The 21,457-nt window shown below is 46.4% G+C and overlaps 1 protein-coding gene across 1 annotated transcript in view; it reads right to left on the reverse strand.

Annotated features, from left to right (window-relative positions):
• Positions 1–21,457, reverse strand: part of ACOXL (acyl-CoA oxidase like) — a gene marked incomplete at both ends in the record, with an annotated part of 233,611 nt that overhangs the window by 54,052 nt on the left and 158,102 nt on the right. Inside the window, 2 exons of the mRNA XM_080711449.1 lie at positions 5,553–5,662; positions 20,534–20,623. Of these exons, the coding sequence (XP_080567575.1) occupies positions 5,553–5,662; positions 20,534–20,623 (200 nt within the window). The remainder of the gene's footprint in view (positions 1–5,552; positions 5,663–20,533; positions 20,624–21,457) is intronic.

The raw sequence follows: 21,457 nt of genomic DNA on the forward strand, positions 1-21,457 counted from the left end.
AGCCTCAGCTACTTAGTGAGGCTCTCAGCAACTTAGTGAGACCCTGTTTCCAAATAAAATATAAAAAAAGGTCTGGGAGTATAGCCCGGAGGTAGAAAGACTCTGGGTTCTACCCCCAGTACCACCAAAAAAAAAAAAACTTTGAGAAAAATCCATGTTATTTATAAAATAGATATTCATGTCAGATTTTTCTACAAATCTACAAATTAAAAACGTTTTCAGGAGCCCGGACAGTGAGCTGAGGTGAGCCGCTGCGCAAGAGCCCTGCAGGATTCGGCAGATTCTTCTGCTTAGGAAGCAATTAAAGCTCCCAGTGCCTGGGCTCAGCACACACTGCGGGGACTCAGAGCAGAGTTCAAAAACAGAATAGAAATACGCCAGCCTCACAGTTGAGGGCATGGCAGCGGCGCCATATTGCCACCAGCGGCAGCAGCAGCAGTGAATTCACCAAGTTCACTACAGCTCCATCTGCGTATTCAACAACAGTGAGTCAAATTGTGGCCCCAGAGGAGAAATCCCAGTACTGACTCCCAGGGACTTGATCCAGTGGGGGAGTGGCGGTGACAGAGATATCACACCATAGGAGAACGTGCAACCTGGCACCCCCCCATGGTCTAAAGCAGCCTCTATCGACTCCCTGGGTCTGAGACTCTGCGATACAACCCGGTAAAGGAGTAGTGGGGACCGAGATACCACAGACTCCAGATCCAGAGCACCTTAAGTGAAGTCGTAGTGACCCAGGGAAGAACCCAGAGAAGGCACAAACTTCTGAAATCATGGGAAAGAGGAATAACAATGGAGCAATGAATGCCTACAATCCCACAACATCAGAACCCGATAAAACATAAACTCAGAGATTTCTAGAAGATCAAATCAGGAAAATAACTTTAGAAATAATAGAGGTGTTTCAAAAAGAATTCAGAGAGAGCCAAAAAGAGATAAAGGATGCAATTAATGAAGTAAAGGCCTCAATTCAAAGTACAAACAACCGATTAGACCACATGGAGAATAGAATCTCGCTCTTAGAAGCTGATCATTCCAAAAATGAACACATAGTTTCTAATCTAGAAAAAAATATCCGACAGCAGGAATCTGACATTGAAGAAATATGGGCCCATTTTAAGAGAGCTAACCTAAGAATAATTGGAATAGAGGAGGGAAAAGAAAGTGAAACCAAAGGGATCAACAATATCTTCAAGGAAGTAATAGCAGAAAATTTTCCAAACATAGAGCAAGAGGTCGATACACAGGTCCAGGAAACTTATAGAACTCCCTTTAGACAGGATCGGAGAAGAGGATCCCCACGCCACATAATTGTCAAAATGACCAATGTGGAAGCCAAGCAGAGAATCTTAAAGGCAACAAAAACAAAGGGCCAAGTGACATTCAGAGGCAAACCAATTAGAATCACTCCAGACTTCTCAAATCAAGTCATGAGAGCCAGAAGGGCTTGGAGTAACATATTTCAAACTCTGAAAGAAAACAACTTCCAGCCAAAAATTTCCTACCCAGCAAAACTTTCTATCAAATTAGATGGGGAAATAAGAAGCTTCCATGACAAACAGAAACTGAAGGAATTTATGTCTTCAAAACCAGCGCTAGAGAAAATACTCAAAGAGATTAACTACAAAGAAGAAATAGGTAACACACACCAGAACCAGAGAAACAAGATTTTCCATCCAACAGACAACTAAGACTGGTTATCTGTGGAGATTCATTATTTATGTTAGTCTTATACCTATCTCTAAATTGTATTGTTACCTTTTATTGTTAATTTTTAGGATTTCTAGTTGGAATATTAATATACCTTCAGATATAGCATTTGGAAATATTTTATCCCATTCTATCAGTAACTTTTAACTCTGTTTACAGTGTCTTTGGATATACAATATTTTTGTTATTTTTTAGGGAGTTTGTATACTCTTCTGTTGCCTGTGCCATTGAAATCATATCCAAGAAATCACTGCCAATTTCAATGTTGTGAGGTTTTATGACCCAGATTTTCTTCTAAAAGTTTATAGTCTTAAGATTTATATTTAGGTCTTTTATCTATTTTGAGTTAATATTTGTATATGGGATTAGGTAAGGGTCCAATTTTATTCTTTTTCATGTAATTATTATTTTTCAACAATATTTAGTTAAAACATAATTATTTCCTCTACCAAATGTTCGTGGAAACCTTGTCAAAATTAACTTGACAATATATGGAAGAATTTATCTATAGGCTTTTATTTAACTCAAATGGTTTATATATCTGCCTTTAGAACAGTACTACACTGTTTCAATTATTGTAGCTTTATATGGTTTGAAATCAGAAAATATACATCTTCTAGCTTTGTTCTTTTTCGAGATCATTTTGGGTATCTAGAGTCCATATTCTATATTAGGATAGATTTTTTTGTGAATAATAAATAATTAAATATATGATAGTTTCACCTAAAAAAAATATTCTCTGGTAAGAAAGAAAGCAAAAAGAAATATTGAAATGTTATCTTTAAGTCATCAAAAGTTTGGTATCAGACGAATGAAACTGTTATGTGAGATTATCGTTATTAATTTTGGATAAATTGCTATAATACTAGATGTCAACCACTAAATCAAGCATGGGAAGGAGGGATGGGGAGGGAATGGGGTGGGGATCGGGTGGGGGCTGACTGGGCGATGTGTGCATGTATGTCTACAAAAGTTTTTTTGTATCCCACTATGATGTATGAATACAGTGCACCAATTAAAAAAAAAAGGAAAAAAAATATTCTCAGAGAGAAATTTACCAGGTTTTCAAAACTGTGGTGAAATACCTAAAGCAAATAATTTGTCGTTTTAGCCATTTCCAGCGCACGTGTCCATGGTGTCCAGTGTGTGACGTTGTCCTGCAGCCTTCGCCACCGTCCAACTCCTGGACTCTTTCATCATCCCAAACCGAAGGCCTGGACCCTAAACAACAGCTCCTCCTGCCCCCCACCCCAGAGCTGGCGCACGCTCCAGTGCACGCACATCACATACATTCAGCCCACAATATTTCTCCGTTTGCGTCCATTGACACCGATCTGTTTCCTTCGGAAGAATTTGACAAAGTGATTCCAAAACTTATACAGAAGTGCAAAGTAGACAAAATAGTTGCAAGGAATATTTTATAGATAATAATGTAACATACGCCAGGCGTGGTGGCGCACGCTTGTAATCCCTGCTCTTGGGAGGCGGAGACAGGAGGATCGCGCAGGTTCAAAGCCAGCTGTGCGCGCTGGCTTAGGAGACCCTGTTTCCAAATAAATAAAATAGGTCTGGGAGTATAGCCCAGAGGTAGAAGGGCTTCTAGGAACCCTAGCACCAAATAATAATAATAATAATAATAATAATAATAATAATAATAATAATGTAACATAGTCACACTGTGTTAGAAAGCCAGGGCAATGGCAACAGCATTTTGTCAGATCAAGGATTACAGGCTAAGAACAGAGCAGCCCTGAATGGACTCTCACATGTGTGAGGATTTAACCAAGGCCAGCGTGAGCGCCGGACTCACTAGGAAAGGGCGGCGACTGAGTAGAGTGCTAGAACAGCCGGCGGCCCGCGGGAGAGAAAGATGGCGTCAGAGCCCCTCCTCAAACCTGGACAAGAGTTCCCAATGGATTCCGGAGTAAACATGAAAGGTGAAATTCTCAAGCTTGAAAAAAATACAAATTTCTTGAACTCAGAGTAGCCAATACAGAAAGTGCTGGATATAAAAGAAATGAATTATAGTTTATGATTTAAGGCTTTGTGATGTTAAGTAAATTATTATAGCTTAGGAATGTGTGCTCGGCAAAGGAGCTTTAAGAAAGTATAAGAGAAGCCGCAAGTTTGGGAAAACAGCTGTAACATCTGTAATAATGAAGGACAAAAGACCTCTAAAATGATGGACACCCAGTAAATAGAGGAACGGGGGCAAAATCATCAACGGCATTTCACAAGAGAAGAAATTAAAAAAAAAAAGCTGTATGTCCTTAATAGAAATAAGAAAACATGGCTTAAAATCTTGGTAAGAGATTTTTTTTTGTCCTGGGGATTAAACCCAGGAACATGCTGCCTCTGAGCTATACCCTCAGACCTATTTTATATTTTATTTCAAAACAGGGTCTCACTAACTTGCTGAGGGTGTAAGTTGCCCAAGCTGGCTTGGAACCTATGATCCTCCTGCATCAGCTTCCCAAGTACTGGGGTTACAGATGGGCGCCACCGCACCTGGAGAAATATTGTGTATTGTACTGAGAAATATTACAAAGTCTGCTAACACCAAGTGTTGGTAAGAGAACGAAACACAGGGCTCTACAAAGCCCAGGGGTGCGGGTTTGTATGGTCACTTTGGCACTGTCCAGTAAAGTGGAACACCACCATATTCCACAGTAGAGCAATTCCGCTCCCAGGCAGTACACCCATGAGGCGTGGTTTTCAAACAGCAGATTGCAAATCTCTCTTGGGTCAGGAAATTAGTTTAAAGGACTGATACCAGTACTCTTAAGCGGTAGAACTTAAAAATGCCAGGCAAGGCTGGGCGTGGTGGCACACGCTTGTAATACCCGCACTTGTGAGGTGGAGACAGGAGGATCGCGCAGGTTCAAAGCCAGCCGTGTGCGCTGGCTTAAGAGACCCTGTTTCCAAATAAAAAAGTATAAAAAATAGGTCTGGGAGTGTAGCCCGGAGGTAGAAGGGTTTCCAGGAACCCCAGTACCACAAAATAAATAAAAAATAAATAAATAAATCTGCCAGGCAGCCTCATGAGCTAAAGGACGGGCATCACTGCTTCCCTGACTAGCGCTGTCGGAGGCAGAGCGCTGCGTAGGTGTCCGTGGTGACACGAAGTGCACTCTACACTCTGAGCCCTGCCGGCCAGCCGGAAAGCCCTGTACATACTCTTGTATGTTTCCCAGAAAACATAAGATTTTTTATAACAGCTTTGGGCAAAATATCAAAATGCTGGACTAACCCCAACGTCTACTGATACTGGAGATCTGAACAGATAAGTAGGTTGCAGTGTATAGACACGATGGAATATTGCATAAAGTGTCACATAACAACCTGGGTAAACCCTAGAACAAAATATTTAGTGAAAACAGAAGGTGCCACATATACTCCGACTTACCTATGGAGCTTAAAGATAATGCTACAAGGTACCGACATAAGCAGTGAGATCCGTGTCCTGACCCAGCCGTCTGGGGTCAAGCCCTGCCCCCCACAGCCAGGTAACCTTGAGCAGTGTCTTAACCTCCATGCTCAGTGTCCTGCCTGCGAAGTGGGAATCGACGCCTTCCCGGGGCTCACGGATTAGAGTCTATGGTGTTTGGATCCTGACCATGTGATATAGAAGGAGGACGAGGAGCAGAGCAGAATGAGCCGCGCGTGAGCCCTTAAGTTGGGTAGCGAGTCACGAGCACTCATTTCATATATTCACTGGCTTTTTTTCTGTATGTATCAGATATCAAAAATGTCAACCCAGAGCAAGCTGGGTGTATCAGGCTCTATCGGCTTGGGTTGGGTATCGAAGGCAAGTGACTGGCACCCTCGGCTATACGTACCTGGTCCTCAGCTTGTCCCCTGTCGACGCAGCCCAGTTCTGGAGCAGGCCTGAGAGTGGTCTGTCTTTGCGCTGTTTGGTGTACTGAGACAGCAGTTCCCGCGCCACGACCTGTGGAGAGAGTTGGCATTCGTCACCACAGCCCAGATGTGTAAAAGATGCCAGTGTCCTTAAACCCTCCGGCTGGATAGGTGGATCTGCTCTTTGCACACTCTGTGGAAGAATTCGGGTGAAGGCCCCATCCTCCTGGGGATATCCAGTTCCCACAGTGCTTTAGTCAGCCTTCCCCATCGCCGTGGCCAACATACCTGACAAGCCCAGCGTAGGGGATGAAATGTTTATTTGGTCTCACAGTTTCAGAGGTTCGGCCCACAGTTGACCAGCTCTAAGGCAGAAACCACGGTAGCAAGGCATGGTGGAGGGTTACCGCCCTCGCATCGTGGGGGCCAGAAGCAGAGAGTGAGGGGGGAGCCACAGGGAATCCAGCGCCCCACGGCCATGCCCCCAGGGGCCCGCCTCCACCATCCATACCCCACCTCTGAACCTTCCTGCTCTGGGGACCACGCCCCAACACATGAGGTTTTGGGGGACATTCTAAACCCAAGCCATGGCACATGGCAAGTGTGTGGTTGTACTGCGCCGCTCCCACACCGCCCGGGATCACTGCCAACTGGTCCTGTACTGTTCCTTCTCTTTTTGCCGGTATCAGCTCTGATGCTGGTACTGGAACCAGCCACTTCAGTTGGCAGTCAGAGGAAAGCGGCTTGCCTTCCGCGGGCCAGATGGCTGGTCTGCTCTCTTCATGTGCCTCTGACATCCTCTGGTTGATTAGGTCTTTGGAGAATAGTATTAAAATGTGCAAATAAAGCATTCGCTACCATCTGTCCCACTCAGCGGCTTTGAAGTTTTAACTCGGGCCTCAGGTACTGCACGATTGGCTGGGTTTGTTCAAAGATGCCCACGGCTCACCCTCCACAGAAAGGGGCTCGGCTGACAGTTCACAGCCGGCACTAGACATGCTATGAGCCCACCGTGGCTCAGCCTACCCCCGCCGGGCCCCCGGCACTAAGTACGCCCAGGCAAGGCCAGCAGAACACAGTGTGGGCCCAGCCCAAATGTCAGACCAACGGAAGCCTGTGCTAACAAATGGCCGTGTCTCAAAATACTAAGTTTTGGGGTGATCTGTTACTAATCCACAGGGAGCTGGCTCATTCGTTTTCAACCATCAATTTTCCAGTATTTTATTTCACAGTAAGGATGGCTTTATATACAGCTTATATAAAATGGTATGCATGATTTCATTCAGCATATCACATGTGCTATCCTGGGGTTTTTAACTGGTGCATTGTACTCATGCACCATAATGTGTGGACATACATGCACACATCGCGGTCAGCCCACCCAGCCCCACCTCACGCTCCCGTCCCTCCCTCCCGTAGTGGCTTAGTGGCTGACTGCGATATGAATGTGCACGTTGTGTGCTCTAGAGAGCGCGTGATGTTTGGGGATCGTGTTGCTATACAGGACCCCATTTATCTGTCTAATGGCTCTATAACAGTCTTTGGATAAATCAGTGCTAATTGAACATTTCCATCCAGCAAGATGTTTAGTTTGTTACCAATTTCACAGTCATTGGTAACCTTGATTTCAATATTTTCAAACAATTTTGATCACTTTCCCAGGTAAGAAAGAAATCCACATAAGCCTAAACACATGGGTTCAAACGGGCTTCCCCGCCTGGAGAGGGCCGCTGGGAACTGGCCTGGGCATTGCGTCTGGGGGAGCTCCGCTGGCACCGGTAGGCTGAGCGAGGTGTGCGACGCTCCGAACAGTCTCAACCGGCGAGGACTGGGCCACACGCGGTGCCCGCTGAAGGGCGTGGAACAGACTCACACAGGCTGTCGGCAGTCCAGAGCCTAATTCATTTTCTCAAAGGCTGTCGGGCTCTCCGGTCTCAGAACTATAAAGGATTAAACTTTCCTGCCCCCGTGAAGGTAGCGAAGCTGTGGACAAGTACACAGAGACGGGGCCATTCGCGCCTCTCCGTTGCCATGGAAACCTGCATCGTTCCCAGATGTGACAGGTCCTTATGTGGGGGCCTCTCTGCGTTGAGACTGCCGTGGTAATTCTAGGCATAGACGTGGGCCTTGATACGACTTGTATAATTTTGTTTTTGTCTTATTATAAATTGTTTCCCCATGGTTTTCTTGGAGTATTGTCTTAAACTCTTAAAATTATGTCTCCAGATGGGTTCTGTGATCCAGAAATTTATTTTAGGGTGGTACAGAGGGCCGCAGGATCTCTACTGTAATGCGGGAGGTCTGGTGGGATCAGGAATCACAGTGTTGAGTAAAATCTTTTATGGCTGATGCAATACAAAATAAGTGTGAAAATCAAAACTGCCAACACTGGGAAAAGAAATTAGCTTCAAGTGGGATAGAAATTAAAATGGCACAGCTGTCAAGTTCAGTGTCAATGTATATCGCTAGGATGGACATTTTCATCATATTTTTGTCCTTGATAATTTATTCAGTTTATACTGGCTCTATCTCCCTCTAGCTACAAAAGCAACATGCTTGCAAGTACTAAGTAATCGCTTTCTCTGATCCCGCCCTCTGCGGTTTCCGTAGGGTCAGTCTTGAATGAGCCAATGAATAACTGCGTTCCTTTCCTGTTCTCAGGCTCTCACACACTGCATTCCATCCCTTCCCACCTCTAACGCTGACGCTACTTCCACCTTTCTGATTTAAGCAACCTAAGGGGGGAATTAACTCAACTAGAACTAAAATCGGAACGCTGAGCTCACCACTTTGAGGCGCTCACCTGGGGACGCTGGCTCCTGGCTCAGAGTGCGGAGAGCAGAGCCCACTTGGGGACTTTGCTCCCTTCTGGGTCTTGGGGCAAAGCAACCTTATGGGAAATATGAAGCGACTGAGCTACTGGGATGACAGGTCTTTAGGTTCAGGACTTTTACCAGCTACCTGGAGGCAAAGACGGAGGCGGGCACCTAGATAGAACTGAGGGCGCACCTTGTGTGCCTGTTTGCACCTGTGGGTGTATTCCTGAGTATATTACCACAATATGCTACAAATGTGACAAGGGCTTCTATATATACATATGAAAGTTCTTTTAACTCTCCACTTTCATGTAACTCCAGACTCACGAGCGGTTGCAAGATTAAAGTAGCTCCGAGAGGCTTTCCCTAGTCACCCTCCAATCCCCCAAACACTAATGATCAGAACCAGGAAACTCAACTCGCTGACATTTTTGGTCACCGAGATCTTTTAGTCCTTGTAGATATTTTGTTACTCAAAAGAACCTCATGGGGCCCTTTCATAGAATGCAACTTTATGTTTTGGCAACACAAGGGAGGTGCTCCTCTGAGTCTCCTGAGCTGCTTCGCTGGCACTCCTGAAGACAGCTCGCGTGTGCTTCCTGTCTAGGTGTGTGGGGCTAGATGTGAGTTCTATTCATTTTCTGGTCTATCTGCTTGCACAGCTTTTCTTAAGAGAATTCTAGGGTGGCTGAGCAGTCAGGACAATCACCGTCTTTTCTTGTAAAAATGGTCTCATCTGCAGGAGAAAGCATATTAATATACTGCCAGCATTTGGAAATTCTGAGCCCGATCAGTTGTGCACAATGGCGACGTGAGAGGTGTATTTATAATAAATATCATGAGCATCAGGCCACGTGGGCCAGCTAACACCAATAAAAGTTGTTTTTAGGTCAAATCGCTTTTCAAGACATCCACGAAGCAACTAGTATTTCTATACGCCACAAGTTCCACTGATTTATGAGAGACACAACGAAACTTGGATTAAAAAGTCTAGCGAGGAGTCAGACTTACTGCCAAGACCAAAACACTTCGAGCCAATTAGAACAGAAACCACAGTTCCTGAGGAAACTGCAAGACGGACGAGCCAGGCTGCGGGGCCACCCCGGCCTGTACACGTGCGGGACGGAGCCCCGCTAAGAAGCTGCCACGGCCCAGGCGCGCTCCAAGGAGCCCCGGCCACCAGGACCGGCTCTATAACCGGGGTGCTACAGACAAAAACGGGGGCCCTGTAACAATTCTCTAATGCACATGATACACAGTCACAAACATGTCAAAGTCCATCGCTCAGCCACAGTGAGAAGCAGGGAGGGGAGGAAACGGGCTGAGGACCGGGCAGGGCTCAGTGGTGATGTGTGCATGTGTGCCTCCACCATCTTGGGCCCCATTAAGATGTATGGCTACGAGGCACCAATAAACATTTTAAAAATGAGTAAGCGTTTCCAGACAGCGGCAGCAGAAGTGTACACCGAATGGGGGCCTGCTGTGCACGGGGCTCTGGGCCACTGCCCGGGGCGCCCTCCGCAAGGTGGCCCAGTCCTAGGCTCCACTGGTCTTGTTGTGGAAAACACAAGACACCTGTTACTGTCGGAACACCCGCGTACTGCATGGGACAGACTCCCGCTAAACAGAGATTTGTTTTCTGCCTTGAAGTTTGCAGGTTTGGGGTGGCTGGCCATGCTGCCCAAGGCTGGACTTCCCTCGATCTCCCTCAGCCATCTCATGCCTGGAACACACCGGACAACCCTCCTGACGCAGAGCCAGCGTGCTGACCCTCAGCCTCCCCACCCCAGGCCACTGGCTCCCTCCCTGGAACCCGCTCGGGCTACGTCTGTGGTCTGCGTCGTGCGAGTGTGGGCCCAGGGCCCTGGCACCTGGGAGCCACACCGTCTCTCTCCACGTGGTGTGGGGGCAGGGAGCCTGCGATCTGAAGCCGCACCGAAGCCTGGCTCGGGCCCTACTGTGTGCTGTGCACGATCTTGGAACCAGTGCCAGCCCCTCCTGACACCCAAGCCCTGGCCAGGCTCACGGCATCCAGCTAAAGGGACATTTGGAATAGATGTGACTTGTGTAGGTTTTTTTTCAATTGAAAGGAGAAAGTAACTAAAGTTTTAAATGTGCAACAAATTAAATAATGGTCATGAGGAGAACATTAAAAAAGAAATCCAATGGCGTGCTCTGCAACTTGAGTAACATAGAAACCCCTTCGGAAGGAAAATAAGAAATCTTTCCCCCAGTGCTGACTCAAGTTGGTTCGAATTAATGTTACCTAAACATGTTCAAATATAAAACTAGATATAAACACCTTATGTTTATAGCTCTCGTTCAACCATAAACTCTGAAATTAAATACAGGCAAAACTATAAAATCAATGAGATTCAGATCCACGGCCCCAACTGCATGGGGTGAACTGGGCGGCGTGAGCTCGGCCAGGTCCGCGCGGGGCTCCCGTGCGAGTGTCTGACCCGCAGGTGGGAACGGCCCCTCCAGCAGCGTGCCGAGCCAGCAGCTGACCTTCGCCTGGCACACACACAGTTTTCTCAGTTACACAGAACCTGTGTTCTCTCCTCGCTGGCTCCCGGTGATCAAAGTGGTGCCAAAAGCCCATAAATACAGCAGTTCCCCCATCTACAGTTTTACTTTGCAAGGTTTCAGTTACCTCTGGTCAACTTCCAGCCCCCCAAAAACTAAATGGAAAATTCCAGAAGTAAATAATTCATAAGTTTAAAATAAGCTGTTTTCAAGTAAGTTGGCATCATCGTTCTGTTTTATCATCTTTTAGAAATTACTGTTAAACTTGTCCTCTGCCTGATTTATAAACCAAGCTCTCCCACAGGTGTGCACAGGTAGCAATAAGCGCAGCAGGTCTAGGCAATGTAGCCGCAGGGGTGGGCGACCGTGGGAAGACGAAGGCCAGAAGCCCACGGCGGTCCTGGTGCTACGGCCGGTACCCACACCATCCGCATACTCGGGCCATTTCTGTGTAGAGTATCATGGGAAATAAAATGCACAGGTCACACATTCTTGTCCAGAGCGCGTAGATGCCATTGAGCACAGCAACACAGTCTCCTTCTATCTTATTGTAAAGCTCAGATCTGTACAGAGAGCGAAGGTGTCTCTCTGGGGAGCAGAGACGTAAAGATCAACAGAGACCTGGATACGGAAGGCGCCCTTCCTCCAGAGGCTCACACGTGGAGCCCTCGAAGGAGCTTTAAGTATTTAGATGGGGGAACATCTGGTTTTGAAACAAACATGCCACCTTTGGGTCGATGAATTAGAGAGAGAAAAACATCGCGCTCAAACTGCCATGGTTGGCTTTTTCCATGGTGGTGCACGCCGGTCATCCTGGTCCTCAGGAGGCTGAGACAGGAGGAGCGCAGGTTGAGGCCAGCAAGACTCCCAGCAACCTAGCGAGACCCTGTTTCAAAATAAACAATACAAAAGGGCTGAGGATGTAATGCTCTGGGTTCCATCTCCAGTAACACACACACACACATTCACCACAGGTATGCGGGTACGTGCAAATCAACCCAAAGTCCAGCCAAGCTCCTAAAATGAATGCCAACAGTTTGGAAATGCTCTGAATCGATTCCAGCTCCCTTTCTCCCCCATTTGAGTGTGCTGCCCCACCTGTCATGACCTCGGTGGCCTCTCTCATCACCTCCTCCATCCCCCTCGCCGTCTGCTCTCAGCACAGCGACTCCCAGGTGATGTCCCATCTGCAGGTCTTTGGGAAGGTCCCTGGGACTACTTTGCCCTGGCTCTGCTGGGCCACGCTGGCCCTCGGTCCTTCAGGAGGCCCTGGGAGAGGAAGGCGGCTGATCTTTGGGGGTTGCAGGACCTTGCCTGCAGCCCCATCTGGATCCCAGCCCTTTAGGATGGGTACAAGCTCCAGGGCCGAGCAATTGTGCCCGCCCGGCCTTCAGTATTGACTTCGGGGAACCCGTGTCTCTTCCCTTCTTTCCTCTCAGCACCCCACTTGCTGAGGACTGGGCTCACTGCAGCCAGAGGGCTAGGGCCCCTGTAAGAATGTTCCTTCAAGATCACTGTGGTGCCTTCCTGGGGCAGCGAGGGTCCAAGTTCTTCAGCCCAAGGTTCATAATCAGACTACAGGTCACAGGCTCTCCGTCTAGCACCTGGTGTCCCAGGGGTTGGGAGAAGAACCTGAAGTCCTCTCCAACGCTGGAAGGAGGGTGAAGGCTGGAAGGTGAGGGGTCTGTGTCAGAGGGGGCACATTGGCCCTTGTTCTCTGGGGACAGTCAGCGAATATTCTCCTCATTCCTTCTTCCTGGCCCTCTTTTTATATTTAAGACAGGGACTATGTGTTAATTGCTCCATTGTCTTAATTGCTTTATGATTGATAAATTGTGCTTAATACATAAACCAAGCTGCATCGTGGGTGTGCACATGTAGGAACAAACATGGTACGTCTAGGGTTGGGAATCATACGTGGCTTCAGGCATCCGCTGAGGTCTTGCAAAGTACCTGCCACGAGTAGGGGTCACCCGTACAAAGACGGAGGCCGGAAGCCCGAGAAACCCCTGGTGCAATGGCTGGCACCACACGATCCACACACTCAGGCCACTTTTGTGTAGAGTATAACCGGAAACAAAATACACTCGTCACACATTCTTGTCTAGAGAGCGTAGATGCCCATGTGCAGAGCAATGCAGTCTCAGTCGATCTTACTGCAAAACTCAGAGTCTACAAAAAATGGAGGTCTCGCTCGGGAGCAGAGACACAAGGTAAAAAAAATAAAATCCGAAACCACATTTTAAATGGTCTTCAGCAAAACAGAAAATTCTCCTGCCCAGCCCCTGGCTCCAGTGCCTCTCTCCAGAAACCTTCGCTGGTCAGTAGTCTCCGTCCTGCTAGAAGAAAGAGCTTGCAGGTGTCAAAGTCAAATAGATTCCCACGGCACGTCCCAGGCCTCTCTGCAGTGCAGACATTCTATTCTTGAGCGGTTGTTTTTCCCGGAGTCTTGCTGGGTTATTCTTCTCCTTGTGTCATGAAGAGGCTTACCTTTTCCATCACACCTCTGGCTCTCCCTGCCTCCTACTGAGCCAGTTCTTGAACGGAACCCGCTCCTGTCTCAACGTCACTCCTGCACCCTCTGCCTCCTCTCCTGATGGGCCCTCGTTCCCTGGCCGCCGCGTTGGTGCCATGCGGGCGTTTCTAGGTTAGTGTCAGAAGGCAGCTGTCTTTTAACTCTTAATTCCATCTTGTTCCTTCTTTTCGTGTTTTGTTTTGTCTTGTTCTGAGTCCTGGAGGTGGAACCCAGGGCCTTTCACCCTCGGCCTCTACTCCCAGACCTATTTTGGAAAAGGCTCTCACTGTTTTAAAGTTGCTCTTTTCATGCTTCTGATCTCTTCTTGTGTCTAATCATCTTTATTAGATAATTATTATGAAATTATTGTTTATCTTTAATAAGATGATGGCATTGTGATTCTATAGGAAAAGGCTCTTAACTTTAGAAAATAAATGTTAAAGTTTTTAGGGATGAAGTATCCTGAAGGCTGCGAAGCATTTTTCAATTGTTCTGTGCACGTGTGTGCGCGTGTACACACACACACACACACACACACACACACACACACACAGTGTAGCTGGTGAGAAAGTGAAAATTCCAGCATGACATAGTGCTGACATGTTATGAAACCAGGCAGAGTAGGCCCAGATGGTATCGTACCATTCTATCTTTTGTCTTGAAGTTTCTGTTTGCAATTTTCACTGTAAACATTGAAAATAAGAAAAATAAAACAAAAATATCCGACGATGCTTAGCTGTTCATTCTAGGAATATCCTTGGGCAAATACCACGAGGGTTCCGACGTCCCTATGGAATCTTCTGATAACTTGGTTTTATTTGTTTGTTTGTTTTCTCCCCCTCAATTCAAGTTTAGTAGAAACTGCAGAAGATCAGTGTCTGACTGACGGCCCACTCCCAGAACTGACACACCTCTGTGGTTCGCCCGAGGCCGTGTCCAGGCCAGGGAAGAAAGGCTGTCCCCGCCAGCCCCTGCAGGAAAGGCCTGCCCTGTCCAACGTCACATCGTGGCTGAGTGTAAGGTCTGGAGTATTAAACATAGAAAAACACAAAAGCGGCCCTGTCCCCGTGCCTGCCTGCTGTACGCTCTGGCACTAACATGACCCAGTGTTTGCTTTCTTGGAGAGATGGCCTTGCTCCTCTGGACCTCAGGCTTGATGGCGTCGCTGCCAGGCTTCCAGTTAACACAGTGTTGCTCTCGGCATCTCTAAGTCAGGGGCCTCTGCAGAAGCCACGCTGGGCGCTGGGCGCTGGGCGGGCAGGAAGAGGATGTTAGGCTGCTTGGTCTTCAGCAAGCTCACTGGAGGTCATTTGCACTTTTTCATATTTGCACCACAAGGCTGAAGCCTCCCACCAACATGACACTCTTCAGGAAATCTGCCAGAATGGATTAGGTGGGGACCTGTCTAGATGGATCGCTAATGAGGCAAGAGCAACTTATAATAGTTAGAATGGGATCGCATGGGTGTGGGCAGTAATTGGATTTGGTAGAGTATAATTAAATCTCACTAAGGGCCCACGACCTCTGTCCCAGGAAATAATGAAGGGGCCAGAAAACTTTCCATCTTGCTTAAGGAAAACATAGAAACGCGTGCCCACCTTTCTCCTTGGTCACTGGACAACAGCCTGGCACCTGTAGGCTCGTCAGGGTTGCAGAAGTTTGCCCTTCGGACGAGAATTGAAAGTACTATAGGTAATAGCAGGATACTGTGAAGTCCACTGACCAGTTTCTGCCCCCAAGTTTCATGAAATTTCCCTCCCTACTTCAGTTCAGAGAATCAAGGCAGAGAAGGGGAGCCTCCTGCAAGGGGCGGATTCCAACACTGGCACCGCGTGGCTCTGCTCCGGATTCCAGGCAGCTGGAAAACCCTAGGCAGAGGCAGGGCGCCACCCGCTGGTGGGCGTGTCCACTGACCCTCCATCACCCAGCGAATGGCCTTAGGGATCTTTCACACCAGGGGCTGGTGGTCCTGCTGTCCGCAGGATGGAGCTGCCTAGCCTTCTGCCCCCACCCGCTCCTGCGCCAGTGCCTGCGGCCCGGCGTGTCTCCAGAGTCAGCCACGAGAAGCAAGGCCACTGGCAGCTCTGTGCACTTGGGTTTGCTCATCAATTTCATTTCCCTGATTTCGGTTCTCCAGAAATTAATCACTGCCGAGCGGCAGGCAGGGAGAATGTATTTGCCAAGGACACAGCTGACAAAGGACTCGGGTCGAGCATATACAAAGAACTCTCAAAATTCAACAGTAAACAGTCACAGGGTCTTTCACGGGACAAACGTTTTTAGTTTTGATTAAGTCTGGTGTATTAGGTTTCTTTCCTTTTATGAACTGTGCTTTTGAGGGTCAAGTTTAAGAACTTTCCCCCTAGCTCTGCACTTGATTGACTTTTGAATATCGAAGCAGCCTTGCATACCAGAAATAAATTCCATAAGGTTGCGGTGTGTAGTTCATTTTATACATTGCCAGATTCAATTTGTTAGCATTTTGTTGAGGATTTTGGAATTTAAGTTCATAAGAGATACAGGTATATAGTTTTACCTTTTTTGTATCGCTTTTTTCTACTTTTAATATCAGGGTAGTCTATCCCCTTAAAAGTTGGAAACTGTCTTCTTGTATCCTATTTTCTGAAAGAGATTATTTAAATTTCCCCAAATGTTTGCTAGAATTCTTCAATTAAACCTAGGCCTAGAGATTTCCTTCTCAGGAGGCTTCATTACTATTATTATTGAAATATATATCTCTTCGAGCTAAAAGAACTATTCTGTTTGTCAATTTCAATGCTGTTCAGTCTTAGCAGTTAGTGGTTTTTAGGAAATCACCCCATTTTTCTAGGTTGTCAAATTTATGAATGTAAAGTTATTTTCTGTTATTCCTTCATTATTCTTTTAATCACTGTAGCTTATCAAATATTACAAATTTTATTGATTTATTTTCCTCTGAAAGAAAAAGCTTTTTGTTTCATGGATTTTTCTCTACTAGTCTGATTTTAGTTTCATTAACTTATGCTTTTATCTTAATTATTTTCTTTTCTGTTCCTTATTTATATTTATTTTGTTCTTCACTTGCTATTTTCTTGAAGTAGATGATTGACTTGATACATTCCTATTTTCATTTTTATTTTCTTTTTCTTTTTTGTGGGACTGGGGATGGAATCCAGGGGCATTCGACCTCCGAGCTACACCCCCTGCCCTATTTTTTATTCTTTATTTTGAAACCAGGTCTCACTGAGTTGCGGAGGGCCTCACTAAGCAGCTGAGGCTGTCCGCGAACTGCGATCCTCCGGTCTCAGCCTCCCGCATGCTGGGATGACCAGCGCGCGCCGCACGCCGGCTCAGCCCTCTTTTCTAAGGTAAGCATTTGGTGCTGTGAACTTGACTCTCAACCCTCTTTTACTCGCATCCCACATATTCTGATATCTTATCATTTTCACTGACTTCTGTGTATTTTTAGAGTTCCTTTAAGACTTTCTCTTTGCATCAGGCTTATTTAAAGGGTATTGCTCAGTTTCTAGGTGTTTGAAGATATTCCTTGTGTTCCCTTCATTGCATTCTAGCTTCATTCTATTATGGTAAGAAAATACATTCTATATCACTTTAGTTCTTTTAAATTTGCAGTGGTTTATTTTATGGCCTAGGATACAATCTATTTTGGTAAAGGTCCGATGGGTGCTTGAAAATATGTTTCTGCTTGTTTGGTGAGTTCACCTAACAAATCACCTGGTCAACTATTCTATATATGTTAAATATATTTGTGATATATATATACATATATAAATATAGACAGAAAACATATATGCACATTCTAAACATGTAAAATATATATATATAGAATAGTTACCTAGTCGACTATTCTATATATGTTAGATATATTTATGTTATATATATGTTCTATCTTTCTTATATATATGTTGTTAAATTATTTCGTTCAATTCTTCTATATTCTGTCTAAGTCCCCAATTCATGGTTACACTCCCTCTCAATTTTACTTCCATGTCGGGCTCTTTACCCGCTGCACTTTGTGTGTGTGTGTGTGTGGTGGTGGTACTGGGGATGGAACCCAGGGTCCCTCTACCTCTGGGCTACCTCCCAGACCTATTTTATATTTTATTTGGAAACAGGGTCTCTTAAGCCAGCGCGCCTGGCTTCGAACCTGCGCGATCCTCCTGTCTCCGCCTCCCGAGCGCGGGGATGACAAGCGTGCCCGCCACGCCCGGCTCGCCCGCTGTACTCCGGCAGTTGGGTGTCACTCATCGAGTCTGGGGCATCTCTAGCCATCGGGTGTCTGCCCGTCCTCGTGTCCGCTATCGTCTGACGCTGCGATGCTACGTCACTTACTGTCACAGGGTTCCCAAGAATCTGCTCATTTTCACGTGTTCAGTCGTTCAAATTGGGTAAATTCTGTTGGCCTTCTGTCAAGTTCACCGATTTCACTGCCTTCCCAACCCTATTCCTGGGGTCGTTCTGAAAGTTCATTTCAGCGATTGCATTTCTCGACTCCATAATTTATATTTGATCGCTTTTTCCATTCTTCTGTTTCATTGCTGAGATGTTCCCATTGTTTTTATGCATTACAAAGACATTGCTAATGATCAAGACACTTTTATGATATTTTAAATCCTTATCAGATCATTGTAACATCTAATTTTTTGGTTGATTTTCTCATTTAGTTTGTAATTTTCCTGATTCTTGTATGAGAAGTAAGGTTTTTTTTTTCCCCTATTGTATCCAGGCTTGTACTTGGAAATTACATTATGAGGTTAACAAATTCCTTGAGGTTAACAAAAGGTCCGGGCAGGTAAGATGTTCATCTTTCTGCTGGGTCTCGTCAGTACCAGCACTGGCCAAGACGGAGCACTGCCGACTGGCTTGTGACAGGCGGGCCAGGTAAGACCTGTCCATCAGCCCTGCTGATACCGGTGGTGGAGCAGGCCCGTTTCCACGACCTCCTTACGCTTTGCTGGTGCCGGGTGAGCACAAGGCTCGGCCTCCACTGGCTCCGACCAAAGCCAGGGGAGGGGAAAGCAGAGTCTTAACCTGACGCCACTTCATTCTGGGGCTCAGCCTCCCTTCTGGGACTGAGAAGGACGAGACCGCCTTCAAGCTGCGGCCCTCCTTCCGGCCGTCTCGTTTGGATTCTTGGGGGTGGGCAGCATTACTGGGGATGGAGCCCAGGAGCTTATACCCCCAGTCCTATTTATTATTTTTTATTTTGAAACTGAGTCTCACTGTTGCTGAAGCTGGCCTCCACCCTGTGATCTCCCTGTCTCAGCCTCCCGAATACTAGGATAACAGGAGAGCGCCACCATGCCTGGGTCTTACTGGGATTTTTGCTGCCACGTGGGTGTGGAGTTTCAGCCCCCCTGACACCAGGGGTGAAAAGGATGTGAAGTGTTCACTACCCACCCTCCCTCCTCCTGGTTTGAACCATGCGATGTAGGGCAGAGGGAGGACTCTCCTCCCTAGTGGACCCCAGCTGACCCTGGATGGGGTTGTCAAAGTACAAAACACTTAGCTCCACCTTCCCCTCCCGCCTGGTGGGAAGGGTCCGTGTAGTGACGCTGCTGGGAAGGTCCTCTAAGCCCCGCCCACTCTACCAGGAGACAGATGAGGATCAGCTCCACCAGCCCCAGCCCCACCTGCAGGTGGGAGAAGGGTTGCTACCCCAGCTCTGCGGACCTGCTTGGGTCAGGGGAGGCAGAGGACGGGCTCCTGCTGGTGCCTGCTGAACTTGTTGGTGAGGGAACCTGTTGGTGTGGGAGTAGCCAGATCTTTTTTCTCTCTTGCATCTCACTGATAGAAAGTGGATATCGCCCAAAAGGCTTTCTGCTGAGGTTACCATCTTCCTACCTTCAGCTAAGGGGAAGCAGGCTTTTTCTGGGAATGTATTTTGTTTACGCTTATTAGAAATTCAAGAGGTATAAATCCTGCCTGAGATGCATGGAAGGCAATAAAGAAACGCAGATAAATTGTTATCCTTCCGTTCCTCAAATTCTCAGGTCCCCAGAAGCCCCGCCTTCTTTTCCCCTTCAGAGTCTCCCCTGCCTGCCTGCCTGTCTGTCTGTCTGTCTGTCCTGTGTGTCCAGGGCATTTCGTTGTTGAGAGGGAGGGTCAGAGGAGTGGGCTAGCCCATCTATCTCACGGACCAGGAGTTCCCATTCTTTTGTTTTTAAGCCACAAACTCGGACCACATTCTATATACAGCTTCGTATCCTTTCTACATACCACGAGCTTTTCATCTCAGTTGTAACGGACTCGTTTTCAAGCCCCATTTCAAAGGCTCTATGATTCCCCACCGAGCGGCCAGAACATGATTTACATAATCATTTTGCTATTGTTGAAATTTAGACTCCAGCAGGATTGCTACAGTAAACAATGTACTGGTGAGAATGTTTGTCCCTTAAAGTTTCTCTGCACTTTGAATTATTACCTTAGGAGTAGAATTACACACGGCCCATACCCACAGGCAGGAGGGCTCCCGAGACCCTCACCAACAGAGGACCTCAGTCTGCTTTCAAATATGAGCCAGTTGATAGAGAAGGCAGTATTGCAGTTTGTCCCATCATGCCTTTCTTTGATCACTAGGAAAGTTAAGTCACTCTGCTTTTGCAGATTGGCTTTAAAAAAAAAAAAAACTGGTATTGAGCTCAGGGGCATTTTACTTTTGACCATAACTTGGGACCCATTTTACTTATGAAACAGGGTCTTGCCAAGCTGCTGAGGGTCTGACTAAGTTGCTGAGGCTGGCCTCGAACCTGCCAGGTCCCTGTGTCAGCCTCCCAACTACTGGAATTACAGGTACCTACCCCCACACCTGGCTTACATACTCTTTTTCAATAGCCTTCCTAGTAGAAAAAACTGCCTCAATATATATAAGTAGTCTTCTGAAACAAAAATATACAATTCAACATTAAAGACAACCTAAGAAAGAAATAATTTAATCTCCTGTTCAGCTACTGCAGAGATCAAGTATCTAATAGGAAAAACCTGCCAATTAAATAAAGATATCAGCTAAGAATAAAACCCATGAAATACTACAGATCTTTTGACAACTCTTGACCATAAAAATCCTGCTATTTCAAATGAGTAAACATTTCCGGAATCTTACCTGAAGCATGACAACATTGTCACCTTCAAAAGTGACAAACACATCCGTGTCACACTTGAGGTCCGAGATCCGGTTTTCCATCATGTAACCCTATTGCAGAAGAAAGGAAGAAAAAATATTTGAGATCCAATCATTATACAGAACTAGAATTCTATAAAACTAAAAATTTCTTAGAAATTTCTTAGAAATATAGAAATTAGGAAAGAACCCAACAGCCATATTTCCCGCCGTCAGAACGAGCGCAGCGCGGCTCTGACCTACCACTGCGGCCTTGCGTTTACAAACGCTGTTTGGGGTGTTCCCTTCATTTGTAACAATAACATCCAAAAACAGGCATGTCCTATTTTTTCAAAAGGTTTCAACAAGCTACCCTGGTCTCCCCGTCCCTCTTCTAAGTCTTCTGCGCTCCAATATATGACAAGGGTTAGCGGTATCCCCCACCACGCGCAAGACAGCCATGTCGGCCTTCCCCGCCCCGGCGGCCCAACACAACCCGTGTGTGTGTGTGTGTGTGTGTGTGTGTGTGTGTGCGCGTGTGTGTGTGCGCGTGTGTGTGTCACTGGGGATCCAGCGCACAGTCATTTTACCTCCATCTTATACCCCCAGGTCATTTTTATTTTTTCATTTGTTTATTTTTCTTTTCTTTCTTTCTTCCTTCCTTCCTTTCTTCCTTTCTTTCTCTTCTTCTTCTTTTTTTTTTTTTTGGTGTTACTGGGGGTGAAACTCGGGCATTCTACCTCCAAGCTACATATCCAGCGCTATTTTTTATTCTTTATTTTGAAAAAGAGTCTGAGTTGCAAAGGGCTTCACTAAGTAGCTGAGGCTGTCCTCAAACTGCGATCCTCCTGTCTCAGACTCCCAAATGCTGGGATTACAAGCGTGCGCCACCACATCCCACTCATTTATTTATTTTTAAACAGTCTC

This window comes from Muscardinus avellanarius (assembly GCF_963383645.1).
Source record: "Muscardinus avellanarius genome assembly, chromosome: 15".
In the NCBI taxonomy this organism is placed as follows: Eukaryota; Metazoa; Chordata; class Mammalia; order Rodentia; family Gliridae; genus Muscardinus; species Muscardinus avellanarius.